Raw genomic sequence first — 17,506 nt, 5'->3', positions numbered from 1 at the left:
TCACAAAGATGATGAATCAATGATGGAGGTGAGTGGGGGCTTTGGCTAAGCTCACAAGGTTGCTATGTCAATGCAAATGGTCAAGAGAGTGAGCTTGAGTCAGCCATGGGGCTTAAATAGAGAGCCCCCACGAATAGAGTCGTTGGCTCCTCTGTCTAGTGAAACACGAGCTGACCGGACGCGCTGGTCAGGTTGATCGGACGTAGGACCCTAGCGTCTGGTCGCCCGATGCTCGCACACGTGTCATCAGCCACAAATGTTGAACGCCCTATCTTAACAGCTAGTCTGCTTCGCGCCACGTGTGAAGTTGCGACTGGACGCACTGCTTAAAGTGACTGGACGCTCTATCACTGGAGTCTGGTTGTTTCCAGTAAGGTTCCAGAGAGGCAAAATCATGACCGAACACGTCCAGTCCACCATGACTGGACGTGCTGGTGCGTTCGCTCCTCCTCTTCTCTGTGCGCCGCCACGTCAGTAGGACCGGACACTGAACAGTGTTCAGCCAGAGTCTGGTCACTTTTCTTCTCCGAGTCCGGTCACAGGGCAAATCGAGCCCGAGAGCACCACCTTCTTTTATAATTGACCGGGCGCTAGAACCCTAAGTCCGGTCACATCGAACTGAGCGTCCGGTCACTGTTTGACAGTAAAAAACACCTCCTTCAATTCACTAACTTCTCCACCCTTACTCAAATGTGCCAACCATCAAGTGTATCACCTTGTGCACGTATGTTAGCATATTTTCACAAACATTTTCAAGGGTGTTAGCACTCCAGTAGATCCTAAATGCATATGCAATGAGTTAGAGCATCTAGTGGCACTTTTATAACCGTATTTCGATCCGAGTTTCACCCCTCTTAATAATACGACTATCGATCCTAAATGTGATCACGCTCGCTAAGTGTCTCGATCACTAAACCAAAAAGCTCCTATCAATTTCACTTTTGCTTTGAGCTTTTTATTTTTCTCTTTCTTCTTTTCCAAGTCCTAGCACTTGATCATCACCATGACATCACCATCATCATGATCTTCAATGTTGCTTCATCACTTGGAATAGTGCTACCTATCTCATAATCACTTTGATAAACTAGGTTAGCACTTAGAGTTTCATCAATTCATCAAAACCAAACTAGAGCTTTCACTTCTTCACCTCCGGACGTGGCTCGCGCTCCTCCACTCACTCCCCTCGACTTATCCTCATCCACCTGTCTCACGTCGCTTAGCCCGCTCCATACGGAGATGCTCGCCGTCGCTCCCTCTCGAGCCGCTCGCGGCGCCACCCCCACAAAGCAGTGCATCCCCCGCCCGTCGCCCCTTCCTCCCTCCGCAACCCCCATGCCACCGGAGAGGAGGGCGACGGCGACGGCTTCTGGCGAGCTGCCCCTCTCTCCCTCCCCTCCCTCCATCCCTCCACGCGCCCATGCTACCGGAGAGAGGGCGGCGGCGGCGGCTTCTGGTGAGCCGCCCCTCCCTCCCTGCCTGCCTCCCTTCCTCGCTCCACGACCTCCATGCAACCGAAGAGGAGGGCGACGGCAGTGTTTTCCGACGAGGTAGGTGGGTCCTTCTCTGGATCTGAGCCCTCCTCCTCCTCTCTCTCTCTCCTTCCTCCTCATCTGGATTTGAGCTCTCTTCCTTCTCCTCCCCTCCTCCTCTGGATCTAGATCTAGATCTGGATTTGAGGGACGCGGCGGTTGCTAGGGTTCCGGCGAGCTCTGTTACAGTAGGCATGCTTTGATGTTGCACCAAGCAATATTTCTTTGTTGTATTAGTTTATTTTTCTGATGTTGCATCTCGCATTGAGCCTTTTGTTTCTGTTGTTGCAATAGCGTCGTTTTGCTATTGCAACAAGCAATATTTCTTTGTTGCATTAGTCTTTTTTACTGATGTTGCATCTCACATTGCGTTTTTGTTTCTGTTGTTGCAGTAGTGTTGTTTCGCTATTGCAACAAGTTTTTTTCTTTGTTGCATTGGTCTTTTTTTCCCTGATGTTGCATCTCGCACTGCGCTTTTGTTTTCTATTGTTGCAGTAGCTTTGGTTTGCTGTTGCAACAAGTAATTTTTCTTTGTTGCATTAGTCTTTTTTTTTCTGATGTTGCATCTCGCATTACGCTTTTGTTTATGTTGTTTTAGTAGCTTTGGTTTGCTGTTGCAACAAATAATTTTTCTTTGTTGCATTAGTATTTTTTTCCTGATGTTGCATCTCGTATTGTAGTAGCTTTGTTGTGTTGTTGCAGTCGCTCTTGTTCTGATGTTGCAGTAGACTTGTTCTGATGTTTCACCTCGTATTGCGCTTTGTTTGATGTTGCAAATAATTTTCTGATAGGAGTGCGCTGGGGGCGGGCGAGGTTGGGGGCGGATGGGAAACCCGTTCTATTCGATCCGTTCCGTGCGTGGGGGGCGGGCGGGTTCCATGCGCGGGGAGCGGAGGAAGGGCGGTTCTGATCTCTGTTCTGTTCCGTGCGGGGGGGGGGGGGGGGGGGGGGGGATCCCGTGCGGGAGGGTGAGGCGCGATACGAAGGGCGAAGGGCCTGGCATCCTTGCGTCCACGGCACCGGTATCCATCGGACGTCCGAGCGCTAGCGCTGCCCCATGGTATTGGCAGCTACTAATACGAAAATGGTAGCTTTCCACAACCACAACTCAGTGACGTTTCTTGGAGGTACATGGATTCAGAGGCTGGTCACCCACTAATCAACTCCTTGAAACCAGCTACACCAGTTTCTGCAGCCTACAAACGCATGAATAGCGCATGTCCGAACATCCCGGTGTCCCCGTAGCTTGGACAAGGACAACATCTCCGTATGCACTATGGTAAAATCAGGGCGAGTACGGTGTGAATCAATGTCGACAAACAGTGCTTGTCCCAGAAGTTAGCCGAGCCCTGAATTCCTGGGTTGGTGACTAGTGTGGTCGATATGATTGACCGCTCTAGGACTTACGTTAACCCTCCTCGCGTAGCACAGAAGTAGTGCTAGCCCACGTTACTCATGTGACCTGCTGCGGCTTGTCTCGTTGCTACTCCCTCCACTGTTAATCCATGTGGCCATGGTACTTACCACTGTCTCCAACTGCATCCCGTGTGATAGAATGGTCCTCTCTAACCTTCTTCACGGGCATAACCGGTCTGATCCTCAGAGGCATTCGGAGAAACAAGCTACAAGCTCTTCCTTGTACGTGCAGGCACCTCATTAACTCAGGTGCTAATTGTCGAAGTCGCCATTAATCCGAGCCACCATATTCCCATGTTTTGACCTTACAAAAGGTTTTTGTGATGATCTCAGTATGATTAATGCAAGATATTGGTGGAGCCAACAAGACAAAACAAACAAAATTCATTGGCTGAGTTGAGAAAAATTAACAAGATCCAAGAAGAATGGTGGTTTAGGATTTCGTGATCTGCATCTTTTTAATTTATCAATGCTCAGCAGGGGCAAGCATGGAGATTGATTACTAGCCCTAACACCCTTTGTGGCCAAGTGCTAAAGGCAAGATATTTTCCAAATTCAGATATTCTCCATTGTGCTCCTCGGGATGGGATTTCATATTCTTGGAGAAGCATTTTGAAAGGGGATGAACTTTTGAAAGAAGGAATTATATGGCGAATTGGGAATGGAGAGAAAGTGAAGATATGGGAAGACCCATGACTGCCCAAAGGCCCAACAAGAAAACCACTCAACACCTAGGAGGTCCCGTGTGTTGACAAGAGTTAGTGAGCTCGTAGATCCAACAACAGGAGAATGGGATGAGCAACTAATACGTGATATATTTTGGCCACATGATGCTGATGAGATATTACGAATCCCTATTAATGAACATATGGAGGATTGTCATGCTTGGCATTTTGATGCAAAAGGGTTATTTTCAGTCAAATCAGCTTATAAACTTCCTGTGGCGAGAAGAGATGCTCAGACAGGACCAGCGGCGCATCCAGGAAAAAATTTAGGGGGACGAACAAAAGTGCAACAACAACATACCACCGACTGCTGCTTGATATTAAATCTCAGTTCCACCTATATAATAGAACTTTGCCTAAAAATTCAGGGGCTCTACAGCTCCGTTATCGGTGGATGGGGTGGGGTGGGGGGGCCTCGATAGAACGCAGCTTCTGGCCACATTTGATGACCCTGACTCACTGTGGCGCTGCCGATTTGCCGAAGCCACGGCTAGCTCCTACATGCATCCACTGTTCCCCGGCTGAAAACCTTACCCTTTCCCCCCGTATACACTCAGCCCACCACTAGGGAGAAAGAAACATACGCATGCCACCAACGCAAGGAGATCAGAACCTCAGATACGGATCAGTTGGCAGCAGCAGCCAGCAGCCGACGCAGCGGCAAAGCTGCAGGGGGCGGGGTGGGGGGCGCGGGGGGCAGCGTGCTGGTACTAGTAGGCACCCCGCACGCAGCTCTGCAAGTAAACGATACCGCGCGTCGCCAAGAGCTTACCGACACCGAGAAGCAGCCACGCACGCGCGGGGAGCTAGCTAGCTAGAGTGCGAGAGCGACCGTCGGCCACCCGCCCGCCATGTCGGCGCTAGTGGACGCGCTGTGCGCCGCGCCGCCCAGCGACGCCGCGGCGCTCGTCTACGACACGTTCAACGCCGCCAATTTCCTCTTCGACACCGCCGCGTTCTGTGACGGCGCCGGCATTGTCGTCGGCCCGGCGTCGGCGCATCAGCATCATCATCCGCAGCAGGAGCAGCAGCAGGCGGCCGTGGAGGCGCTGGCGGGGGAGGCGCAGGGAGCGACGACGTCGGCGGCGGCGCCGACGACGACTAGGGTCAGGAAGCGGCGGCGGCGGGCACGGAGCTGCAAGTCCAGGGAGGAGACGGAGACCCAGCGGATGACGCACATCGCCGTCGAGCGCAACCGCCGCCGCCAGATGAATGAGTACCTCGCCGCGCTCCGCTCCATCATGCCGGAGGCCTACGTCCAGAGGGTACGCGCGCGTAGCAGTGTAGCAAACGGACACCGCTTCGTGTCAAGCGAGCGTGTTCCTTTCTTCTTCTGTTCTCTATCTGTTCTAGTGTTCGTCAAAGGAAGAAAGCGACGGCGGAGCAACCATGGCGGAGGAATGTCTCTCTTGGCGAAAGAGACCTTCCACTTTCGAGTATCGAGCGAGCAGTTCATACCATGCCTTTCCTTTTTCTAGGTCAACCGTGACTATTTTACGCCTGCCGTTCACTAGCTTTTAAGCCTTTAATTCCCTTCACTGTTGGATTTCTTTGTTCAGTCTTGGCCGGGCACCAACAAACCATGCATTAATGTGTCCCCCTCTTCTGTCATTAACTTCGGTCTAGTCCTTGCAGAGAGTTAAATGCTCCTTGGACCTTGGTTCCCTATCTGTCCATAGTCCAAATCCTGACAATTAACGGAACATTCGCAGGGTGACCAAGCTTCCATCGTCGGAGGCGCAATCGAGTTCGTGAAGGAGCTGGAGCAGCAGCTACAGTGCCTCGAGGCGCAGAAGCGGACGCTGATGGTTCACCAGCACGTGGCGGCGGCGGCGAAGCCTGACGCGACGCCAATGCAGTACGCCACCAGCAGCACCACCAAGACCTGCTGCGCGGATCCCGCGGCGGCGGCGACAACGAGCAACTGCAGCAGCAGCGTGACGGAGGACGCGGCGGACCACGCGCACGCGCCGCCGGCCCCGTTCGCGCAGTTCTTCACGTACCCGCAGTACGTGTGGTGCCACTCGGCGCGGAACCCCGCGGCTGCGGCGGCGGAGGGGGAGGAGGACGGCCGCAGGTCGGGGGTGGCCGACGTCGAGGTGACCCTGGTGGAGACGCACGCCAACGTCCGCGTGATGACGACACGGCGGCCCGGGCAGCTCCTCAGCTTGGTCATCGGGCTCCAGGCGCTCCGCCTCGGCGTGCTCCACCTCAGCGTCACCACGCTGGACGCCCTGGTCCTCTACTCCATCAGCGTCAAGGTACATACAGTAATATGCGTGCGCGCATTTGCCGCTGCCTTTAAGTTTCCCTAATTTAAGTTTTGATTCATTCCTGCGTTTTGTTGATGAAGTAGGACAAAGATTTGCAGTGGACACAAACCGATGCACAACTCGAAAACTACAGGGATCTTGCACGTTAGGCTCACCAATCGAGCGATTCTAGCAGCAAAGTTTGCGTGTCTCTGTCTCCACACACATCATTTAGGAATCATGAGGGTCACTCTGCACGAACCAAAAATCAATAGAAAATCGATCAGCAACACCCTGACTCCCAGAGGCTGAGCTGAGGTCTCCAACTCTCCATGTCCATTGATTTGGCGGCATCCATCTTTAGCAGCAGTAGGCCTGAAAGTAAAGCGTGTCAGATATTCTCCTGCTGTTGGATGTGTAGACTGTAGACCAAACATCCAGGGGTCATGAGTCATCACATCGCTGCGGTCCGGCAGGCAGGAGAGGTCCTTTCCTGCACCCAGGCTCGACTCGAACCAGTGCGTGCATGCATTGTTGCCTTGTTGGAGGCGAATCGATATTTTTTCCCCCCGAATCTAGCTCTGCGCCTCGTTTAGATTGCAAAAAAAATCAACCCCATAAATAGTACTACTTTCGTCTTATTTGGCAAATATTGTCTAATCGTAGACCAACTAGGCTCAAAAAATTCATCTCGTGATTTTCAACTAAACTGTGTAATTAGTTATTTTTTTTACCTATATTTAATACTCCATGCAAGCGGCTAAAAATTGATGTGATGAAGAGAGAGTAAAAAAACTTGGAATTTGGATGACATCTAAACAAAGCCCTGATGAGAATCCGATGGACCTGACACGAACACTGGACACCTGGGGCTTTTCTTGCTCCCCGCCGGTGCTAGTACGACTGAATGCTACAGCAGCGGCGTTGGTGCTTGCTTTTGACCGGAGAGCTCAGCGAGGCGCCGGGGCCTGCCTGCCGTGCCAATGCCATACTAGCCCATAGTGCCACTGCCATGCCATGCCTTGCCTTGGTGAGCTCCGAGCTCGCATCGTATCGCATTGCACGCAGGCTACGTACGCCATGCTCTGGCTTGTCAATAGATAGAGTTGCCATGTGCTCATGTCGGCGCCTGTCCATGGCTATGGCTGTGCGCTGCGCTGCACTTGTGCAGTAGTAGTAGGCTCCGTAGCGCCTAGTAGTTGTTGGGGGTAGACACTCTGGCACGGCGAGACTCATGGAGATGAATGCACAGTAGCCAGAAAGAGAGGCACTGGCAGGGCGAATCTTTTCTCTGAGCGTCTGAGCCTGGCCGCTGGAGCTTGAGATTGGCAGCGAGAAATGGGCGGAAAAAGGCTATGCCTAGGCGGCAGGGAGACAGCGTACACGTTGCTGCCGTCCTCGCCTTGTGGCCTTGTGTTATTTTTGGCCACGGCAGTACGACACTGTGCCGTAGCTTATAACCACGGGCAGTGCAGTGGTGGAGTCAAGTCCCCGCAGATTCCCACCCCTCCTTGTTCCTGATGCAGCAGCAGTCATCCGTCCGGGCTCCGGCCATGGGCCATTGCGCATGTGCAGCGTTCATTCGCATCGTCCGTGCAGGTGCAGGTGCTTAACCACGGCGTGCTTTGCTGCAGGTGGAGGAAGGGTGCGGCCTGGCGACGGCGGAAGACATCGCCGCCGCCGTGCACCACGTGCTTTGCATCATCGACGCCGAGGCCACCGAGCAGCAGCTGCTCGCGGCAGCGGGGCCGCAATAGGGCCGCCCGCGAGCCGACCGACCGACCGACGACGCCCCCGGCGATCGAGGAGACGAGCGTAGATGCGACGTGACTCAAAGTCATGTACTCCTACAAGCATAGTAGGCGTTTTCAAGGGTCCGGTGAAACGTCTCAGTGTAATTGTGTAGTTTGATCTTTGTTTTTTTAGTACTTTTTTCTAGTAGATGTGTAAGCGTGTGTTCGGCATGTTGTCACGATGTTTCATTTAGCGTTCGATCTGTGATGATTAGCTCCCAGCAGTCCATTTCCTCAGTGTTGTTCGAGGATGCGCGGCGGCCGCCACAATCTTTATTTAACGCACGTGCGTCGTTTCATATTCCCAACTTACGATTTCTATTTGGACTCTCAATAAGTTTTCTTGTATAGCTGATTAGACTTACCTTCTCTCCCATGAATATCACTTCTCTAGTTGCATGTTAGCTTTCTAATCTCACCTTTTTCTTTATTTGCATGCATGTCCATAGATATTTTTAATTAATTCATTCTCTTAATTAATTTTTTACATGTCTAATGGACTTTTATTCGCTGCTAGCCTTAGCCTGGAGTAAGGGTATGTACTATGTACAGCCTGGTGGGCTCTTAAGAAAGAGAATAATCAAACAATTATATAATAGTCTGGATCTACAACGGCAAACACTAATATTAAGTGCTAATCTATTTACCGGCTTGCTAGCGCTAGCGCCCGCGTCTGCAGTAATTTTTCTGCGTCGTTTCATACTCCCATACGCCCATGTTAGGCCCGCGTCGTCTCGAACGTCACAAGCATCGAGAGGAGAGGGTTATGATTCCTGCACTACATCTATGTTTTGTCTCATCTTGGTTCCCCTGGTTTTTGGTGCACCCTCTTTGCTTCATCCTGGTAGTGTACTCTCTAAGAACTTGTAATGTCATATTATTCATTCTTATATTTTTCTCTGTGATTTAGTGATTAGGACATTGTTATTTTGCAAATGATGCCCTTCTTTTGTATATGTTTCTACTAAGAAAAGATTGCCAACTCCTGTGGCTGCATTTCGAGGTATTCTTCATGTTGTTTCCACGGCTCTTCTTGGGACAACTGCAGTTACTATGAAAAATACTATAGCTGGCGAAGAAACAGTGCATAGACTTGCCTTGTTGTTGCAGATTTTTCATGGAGAAAGTTATATCCTATTGTTTGCCTTAGGAAAAGGTGGTCATAGCCATGCTCATAATCATCCAATTGAAAAGATGGCAGTAGTCGTCGGTCTTGTACTTGTACCTGGATTATCACCCTGTGCAACAACTCTTCCAGTTTTTCTTGCTGTTGGCAACTCTTCCTCAATGATGATTCTTGCGATCATTATGCTCCTCTTCAGGTCTTCACCCTCTTTCACTCCACTGTTTTTTTTGCTATGTTACAATAAAGTTTGGAAACTTGAAGTGCAAAGTTTGGAATCACAAAGTTGTGAATCTTAAAGTACAATGTTTCAAATGACCTAGTATAAAGTTTTAAATGTGCTAGTATAAAGTTCCTGAATTTCAAAAGAAAAGATTGAAATTACAAAGTTTTAAATCTTAAAGTGCAGACTCTCAAGTGTGCTAGTATAAAGTTTTTGAATTTTAAAATAAGGTTTGAAATTACAAATTTTAAATCTTAAAGTATAAAGCTTTAAATGAGCTAATACAAAGTTTAGAATGTGATGGTTCAAAGTTTATAAATTCTGAGTGTAAAGTTTTGAACCTAGCAGTACAAAGTTTATAATGTGATAGTTGAAAGGTTTGAACCTAGCAGTACAAAGTTTATAATGTGATAGTTCAAAGTTTTGTAAATTCTAAGTGTAAAGTTTTGAACCTGGCAGTTCAAAGTTTATAATGCGATAGTTCAAAGCTTTTGAACCTAGCAATACAAAGTTTGTAATGCCATAGTTTAAAGTTTATAAATTGTGAGTGTAAAGTCTTGAACGTACCAGTATAAAGTTTATAATGAGATAGATCAAAGTATTGAATCTAGCAGTACAAAACTTGTCTGGTTTCATTTCTTTAATACTTTAATTATCAATGCTGGTTGCAGGTCAGTTTGAAGTAGGAAGATGCTACACTAGTTGATCAGGAATAAAAGTGATGGGGAAACTGCAGCAAACCTATGCTACTAAACTTCAAATAATATATATATATATATATATATATATATATATATATATATATATATATATATATATATATATATATATATATTGCAATTGATGCTCTTCCTCAAACTTAAAACAATTGTGTTTAGGTTGATGAGTTGATTTTTACTTTTCAGCCTAATATGGTGTGTAAATAGATGTTAATCTTTTGAAATCGGCATTTTTGATGTGTTTTGATCATCTTCACCGTTCCTTGATCAAACTATATAAATGTAGTAAGCTCTCGATTCCAGGTGTAATAGGTTTATGTGCAATGGTAACTTTGAATGCCTATTTTATGGATCTTTTTATTTTATTTTTAGTGGTTCAATCAAGTAATCCCATAGACAATTTTATAGAGCATAAGATAATATCAACTTTGTTATATATACTGGTTTTGTATCCATATAGATGTGAAACCACCCCCCCGTCCGTTTCATCTCCCACGTACCCACTGTCTCCAAAGAGAATCCAAATACTGGGCCGAGAATCTAGACAGGAAAAATGGACCGAGAATCTAGACAGGAGAAATGGGCCGAGAAGCTAGACATGAGAAGGGAGAAAGAAATCCGCTTTCTAGCCCAACACACCACGCTAACCCACCTCCCGCATGTCTAGAAAACGCACGATCTCTTCAGGTTCCACACGCGCGTGCGTCGCTACTCTTTGAGCGTCGGCGACGGCCGCTTGCGTGAGCAGCGACGCTTGGCACAAGCACCTGCCGAGACGTACAGGGTGGCGAAAAAATCTAGAACGGCTGTCTAGCGCCTCCCTAAAAATGGCAGCCCCAAGGCAGCTCAGCCCAGGGAATAGCAGCCCCAAGGGGGATTTTTGTGGACGGTCACATCCCTCTCCACGCCAGGGGAGATGAGTCCTGTTCCCTGGTGCTGTTTGGAAGCAAGCGCAGGGGAGGCAAGCCCACAGTGGCTGTTAGAATCGGCGGCTGTTTCCAGTTTGCTGCATCCTTGGATTTAGAAAAAAACATCCTTTGCCGTTCAAATTCAATTAAAAAAGAAACAAAAAAAAGGAAGAGAGAGTACAGGAGCAAGGTAAACAAGCCCAAAAATTGAGAAAAAATCAACGAAATTCAGTACATATTCAATAATTCAATGCCATAATAAAGTAAAAAATGGACAAAGATGCAATTATAACACAAAAAAAATTCTTCCAGAACCTGGCGCCAAATACCTTCAACTCGAGCATAAATGTATCTCAAGAACCAAACTAAAAGGCAGTACACAAGGTAACATCCAGATAGTAGCTTGTAATTGTCTTCAAATTGTTATTGCACCTTCTATTCAAAATGGCAGCACTAAATAATAGAAAGATATTCCTATTTTTATTAAGATCCAGAGAATAAACTCTACTAGTAATAGCCACTATTACATCGGATCATTCATGAATCATCAACTGAAACAGATAACTTTGTTTGCAACTCACATAACCTGAGATGAACTAATACTTCTGCAACAATTATGTTCACTAGGACATCTGCAGTTAGGATAAACAAGCATCAAGTTAGTTTCAGTATACAAAGTTCATATGCTCATTTCTTTGAGTAACTTTTTTTGCTCAATTACATATGTTCAGTATGTCTATAGGACTAGAAAACTACATTTCCTTCACCAAATATCTACTACAGTAACTGAATATTGTCAATGGAAATTTCAGAATCATATGCGAATAGTGTTTCATATCAGTGCGTTGTTTGTGGAATCAGTTAAACATGTATGTTGCAGGAGCTAGTAATTTCTATGACAAAAACAAAAACACAAGCTGAAAGCTAGGAGCCAGTGACCACTATGTACTTGCTGGTGATAGCACATTAACCAAATCTTACACCATTAAATTTAATACAAAAGTTATTACTAATTGTACCACTAGGCACATCAAATCTTTTCCATAAAAATACAGATAAGAATATAGATAACTCTATGTTGGTAGCACATCACCACTACAAGTCAGTCCAATAAATCCAACAAGATATAATTGCACTGCAAGTACACTGCAGTTTCATAATAGATTAAAGCTTGCATCTTTCACTGGCCATACTAAAACAGGAAATATAGACAGTAGTGTACTCAAACATGGGTTTACCTTTGAAACAGAATCACACTTCTCCACCAGTTAGTCACTGGGACATCTGCAATTAATGAGGCAAGAATCATCTCAGAATACAGGTTTAGTTTAGATGATCTAATGCTACAAGAGAAGAACACTAAGACAACAAGCAAACATACCTGTGAAATTTTTTTCTTTAGCCAAACTAGTCGAACAGCTGGATTTTTGGTCATCATAAATATCTGTCGATTCATCTCAGATTGAAAGAGCTCATTAGCATCTGCCTTCTGCTCAATAGTTAGGTCTTCTATGGTATCCACAACAGCAATGCACTTTTCTACAGAATAGTCATCTTCTTTTTTCTTCTTCTCATCTAGTTTTTCCTGATTTTTCTCCATCTGGATCTTTCTCAAGTCTATGAATTCGCCGAGTTTAGATGCCATTTGACTTTGCTTGCGTTTTTTTCCACTAGCACTTGCTCCCTCCTCTAGATTGAGATAGGGTGGTGCAGATTGCACTTCTGGGCCCTCAATTTGAGAAAAAGTATTTGTACCAAAATTGATGCCAACAGAATCAGAGCCAGCAGCCGTGTTCTGTGTACTTTGCTCAGAGTGACTTCTTTCAATTGGAGGTGGTGCTGTCATGCTAGGTGGCTCGGTTGATGTAAAATTCAAATCTCCAGTGGCTATACTTCCTATCAATACACATCACAGATGCACTCTTAGGTATTATTCAAAGTTATTCAAAAATAATCTGCTTTTGTAGATTCTGAGATACAAGAATTCAAAAATTAGGCCCAATAGATCCCCATCCCCCTGATATAAGCCAAAAATGACCTAACAGGTTCTCAATTAGAGTAGCATACATTAGAATTTAGAATAGAACAGAATGTTGTACTTACTATTGTACCGAGTGAGTGTGGATGGGAACAAATTCCTATATATGTAAATTTTGCTCCTCTGGTGGAGAGGAGGCAAAAGAGAACGCACTAGTAAACTGAAGCTAATCTTGCTGTATTCGCCGTGGATGGGAGGGGAGGGCAACACCAGGCAACACCAGACAAATCAAGAAGAGTCCTCGATCTAGAAGTTATCCATATCTCGGCTAACCAGGCTAGTTGTTTGGGTTCGCGTGGGCGAGAGTGACCTGACACTCGTATCATAGCACAGCTGCAAACAGTACCAATGCATCATCCGTCCCATCCCCCCTATAGCTATGGCTATTTGAGTGCAAGTAGGCGGTGGTAGCTTTATGCAGCACCACACTGCGCCAGGCACCAGGCGTGCTGCAGCAGACCGGCAAAGCCATGTTAAGTATTAGGAAGTTTGCTAGATTCTGAGCAATCCAAAAATACCAGCTAAAACAATACATCTAAACCATACCGGCTTCAAATTGGCATGGTTTCACTTTCACACAATGATCGCTAACATCAGTGCAGGATGTATGTGCACACTGGATTGCAATGTAAACGTACAACAGGTAGCAGAAGATAAACTAAGATGAGGTAATTGACAGAAGACAAACAAAGAAAAATTACCTGCATACAATGATGCCAGGTGTTCATAAAGAGGAAGTGGCTTCTTTTGGAACTTACTGACTTTGGGATACTTCTATTAAATGCAACAAAGCAACATTTTGGTTAGCTTCTTAAAATAGTGAAAACACAGTACTATATAATTGACAGAAAGTGACTAACCTCAATTAGGTCTTCCCATTTCTTTGGTTCGGCAATTATCATGCTTAATGTCTCATTCCAACCAACACCACTCTCTTTTCTGGCATCTCTAACTGTCCTATAGTTTCCTTTCAACTCCTTCTCCTTCTCTTGCATTTGTTGTTTTGAAAAATGAGCTAAAGGGAAGGTTTCGTTGAACCGTTTAACAATATTTCTCCATCCATCTGCTGTCCAGCCATTTTGTGCCCTGTACATTGGGATATTGACATGCTCTTTCATTACATCCACCAGCCCTTTCTCATACGTGTAGGTCCATGCAGCCCTTGTACCCTGGGACGTTGACATTGCTGAAAAATGGTGAAAGATAAACATAAGCTAAAATTATAGAAATATAAATGTAAGGTAAAATGCTGAAAATGATGAACAATGCTCCAAATTACCATCTAATTATTATAGGCAGCCCACATCGCTTGCGCGATTTGATCTCGTAATGTGTTACCATCACTCGATTCTATCTCGCTTGGATAACTGTTATCCCCCTCCGGCATATCAACAAAAGTGGTTGGATTGATATATTGTGGTTGGTGATCTAGCCAATTATCTTGCCCATTGTGCGCTCTAATTATATTGTGAAATACCGCCGCTGCTGCAGGAATCTTGATCTGAGTCTCAATTGGATAGTGTGTTCCCACTTTTAGAATTAGAAACCGTTTTTTCAACACCCCAAATGCCCTTTCAATATGATTCCGAAGTTGTGCATGCCGATGATTAAACAACTCCTTGTAGTTTGCATACTCATTTCTCTGCGATGATCCACGCCTTCTAAACTCGCCAAGGTGGTACCTAACTCCTCGGTACGGTGCTATGAATGATGGAGTGTTAGCATATCCGCCATCTACAAGGTAGAATTTCCCTGGCGGTACATGAAAACCCTTCGTAAGAGCAGAACGTAGGACTCCTGCATCAGACGTAGATCCTTCCCACCCACAAGAGATGAAAGTGAATTTGAGATCAAAGTCACAAGCGAACATAACATTCTGGGACAATGTCCCTTTTCTGTTTCTAAAAGGAGGGGCCTTATCTTCATTGATAGTAATAGGGATATGTGTCCCATCAATGGCGCCAATGCAGTTCTGCACGTAAAAAGGAACCTAAGATTGTTGGAATAGTGTGTTTAGAATGATACAAGGGCAAGCAGCATATATGACTAACCTGGAAGAACGGCATGAACTGAGGGTTTGATAAAATCTTGGCATGTGTTTGGTTTGGATTTGGAAGCTTGATGAATCTATGAGTCAATGTTGGAATTATATCGAAGACCTCATTGACTTTCCTATGAATTGTCTCACCACTGTGTTGGAATGCTTTCTTCAGCGTTTCAATGCTAGCATTATGGGAGAGCATGAACAAAAACATTCCTAATTGCTCCTCAATCTTAACACCGCGTGTGTCGCGTAATAAGTTTTCTGCTCTGAGAAGATTTGCTATAGCTCTAAAGATCTCAACCTCCATTCTAAACTCTGACTTGCACCAATTTTCGTGGCCTTCTAGGATTTCTTTGACCTTTGTGGCACCAGGAAGAGATGACGTGTGTTCTGGCATCTTTTCATCATAGAGACATGACATGACAACAGGGACAATAACAAAGAAAAGTTCATCGTCCAATTCTTCCTCATCTAACATAAACTGCCTAACATCCTCCTCCCAAGAACCCATTATCTATTATATAGGGATAATATTATTAAATAGGATATAATATAACTAAAAACAAGAATTATAACTGATGTGCCAAACATAAAAGAAGAGTTCTATGAACTGCAATACATAAAAGAAGAGATTTGCAATCATCATGGGAGGGGGTGATGCCAAGATCAATGTAGTTAGGTCCGTTGAGAAACATAGATGCAATCAAAGTAGATGGGACAGGAACAGGAGGGTTGATATATTATTTGCATTGACTTGGCATATTCATAGGATTTGGGGTCAAGTAGATAAATATTACCAGATGTCGTCCAAATACATCCTGCACCCACTCCTAACACACACAACCAACACATCCTACACCAGGACCAGACTAACTATCAGCCAGCAACAAAAAAAACAGGGATCAAATGGAAAAAGAAATACTGTAGTGGTTTACAGCAATTTTCAGATTACTAACATAAATGTACACTATTTTACTTTTCTGAGAGGTGGGATATTCATATTCATTTATTCAGGAAGGTAAAAAGTAAAAATGCATATCTGGGGTGCCAAGTGACATGCGGTAGCAGGTACAAGTAGAACAGTAAAGTTTTAAATGATCAATTATCTTTAGAAAACCTGCTTATGCTGTCAATTGAAGTTATGAAGACTTATATTCTCATTAGGCACAGTTGTTCTTAGCATTATATCAGACATTAACGCAAAAGTTGGCGAACAAGAGCTTCTAGAGGTATAATATGATGATGTTGACAGGCCAGTAAATCATGGTTGTTTGGCTTCTAATTAAGGACTGTTGTTAAGTACCATACTTCACGCTCCTAGTTTTACAGATGTAGGGCCCGTTTGGTTTGGGGACTGGCATATTTGCCTGGGTAGGAAGCCCCCAGGCTACACCAGGAACCAAACAGGCCCGTCATGCATGGTTAGACCTATAAGGCTTGTGAATGCCAAAGACCTATTGTATTCCTCTCAAAGCACCACGAGCAATGATATATCCAAAGAAAGAATGGGGCACGAGACATTATGAGATTTCAGTGAACCATTCCGTAAAACACTTCCGTCCAGTAAAAGAATACCATCTGTTACCATGTTGTGCCAAACTATAACAGCTACTATACAAGTTTCACAGCATAAATGGATCAGCGGGTATGTAAAGAACAAAGTGCAACACAAACTGATGAATAATAGAAGTAATACGTCCAAGGTGATGGATCAATAACAGACGTACACTTCTACTGGGTACTAAAAAGGCTGGTCATACCTCTAAAAAAAAGGCTGGTCATAAGTTGTAAACTATTTATTATGGTATTCAACAAATAGAAAACAGTCAAGCAAAATGAGAGATCCTCTGCTTTGTTGACAAATATTACCACATGTCCAAATATTACCAAAATTGAAACATATAACCAAAGCAGCAAATTCATGGAATCACAGCTCAAATGAACAAGGGAGAGGAATCGGTAACAGAGACAAACAAAAGTACCTAAGCTGCTAAGCAAGGAAGTGGAACTTGCTGGGTCACTTCTTGTCTTCACCCTGAAAACAATCTGTCAACTGAGAATTGTAGATGAAGCAAACTAAGATGACAAGCAAATATCTAATTTTAACTATAGGTAAATCTGTTGGTATTACAGCAATAAATAGAACAACATTCATTCACTGGTCAACCAGTACTATAGTATTCAACAAATAGAAAACAGTCAAGCAAAGTGAGAGATCCTCTGCTTTGTTGACAAATATTACCAGATGTCCAAATATTACCAAAATTGAAACATATAACCAAAGCAGCAAATTCATGGAATCACAGCTCAAATGAACAAGGGAGAGGAATCAGTAACAGAGACAAACAAAAGTACCTAAGCTGCTAAGGAAGGAAGTGGAACTTGCTGGGTCACTTCTTGTCTTCACCCTGAAAACAATCTGTCAACTGAGAATTGTAGATGAAGCAAACTAAGATGACAAGCAAATATCTAATTTTAACTATAGGTAAATCTGTTGGTATTACAGCAATAAATAGAACAACATTCATTCACTGGTCAACCAGTACATTATAGCAAAAAATGGAAGATCCTTGATTTTTCTAGGATAATTTAACAGATCCAGATCCAGATCCAGCTCCACTTTGAGTCTAGCTAGCCTAGCCTCGTTTACTCGTTATTAACTGCAGATTGCACGTAGAAACGATGATCCAGAAATAGTATGCAATTTAAATGGTATTGCGCTTTGGATCTGGCTAG

General features: G+C 44.9%; 2 protein-coding genes across 3 annotated transcripts; one reads left to right on the top strand and one right to left on the bottom strand.

The window, feature by feature from the left end:
• The first annotated feature begins 4,419 nt into the window (after positions 1 to 4,419).
• LOC136534376 (transcription factor bHLH96-like) lies at positions 4,420 to 7,945 on the top strand. The gene is made up of 3 exons (XM_066526828.1): positions 4,420 to 4,935; positions 5,383 to 5,931; positions 7,557 to 7,945. The coding sequence occupies exons 1-3, from the start codon at positions 4,522 to 4,524 to the stop codon at positions 7,677 to 7,679; spliced, it is 1,086 nt and encodes a 361-aa protein (XP_066382925.1). The 5' UTR covers positions 4,420 to 4,521; the 3' UTR covers positions 7,680 to 7,945.
• Positions 7,946 to 11,035: 3,090 nt separating this feature from the next.
• Positions 11,036 to 15,281, bottom strand: LOC136534374 (L10-interacting MYB domain-containing protein-like). Of its 2 annotated transcripts, XM_066526826.1 has the most exons (6): positions 14,006 to 14,140; positions 13,587 to 13,912; positions 13,428 to 13,500; positions 12,070 to 12,584; positions 11,927 to 11,972; positions 11,036 to 11,320 (listed from the first exon to the last, which is right to left on the bottom strand). In XM_066526826.1, exons 2-5 carry the CDS (start codon positions 13,908 to 13,910, stop codon positions 11,961 to 11,963), a joined length of 924 nt encoding a protein of 307 aa, XP_066382923.1. In that variant the 5' UTR covers positions 13,911 to 13,912; positions 14,006 to 14,140; the 3' UTR covers positions 11,036 to 11,320; positions 11,927 to 11,960. The 2 variants fall into 2 exon arrangements, with proteins under 2 accessions (XP_066382923.1, XP_066382922.1); XM_066526825.1 differs by lacking the exons at positions 11,036 to 11,320; positions 11,927 to 11,972; positions 12,070 to 12,584; positions 13,428 to 13,500 and adding an exon at positions 14,778 to 15,281 and having other exon boundaries at positions 13,838 to 13,912; positions 14,006 to 14,698.
• Between the last annotated feature and the right edge of the window lie 2,225 nt (positions 15,282 to 17,506).

This window comes from Miscanthus floridulus, unplaced genomic scaffold (assembly GCF_019320115.1).
Source record: "Miscanthus floridulus cultivar M001 unplaced genomic scaffold, ASM1932011v1 os_1856_1_2, whole genome shotgun sequence".
Taxonomy (NCBI): Eukaryota; Viridiplantae; Streptophyta; class Magnoliopsida; order Poales; family Poaceae; genus Miscanthus; species Miscanthus floridulus.
The sequence above is the reverse complement of the archived record's forward strand: the minus strand, read 5'-3'. Positions and strand labels throughout refer to the sequence as shown.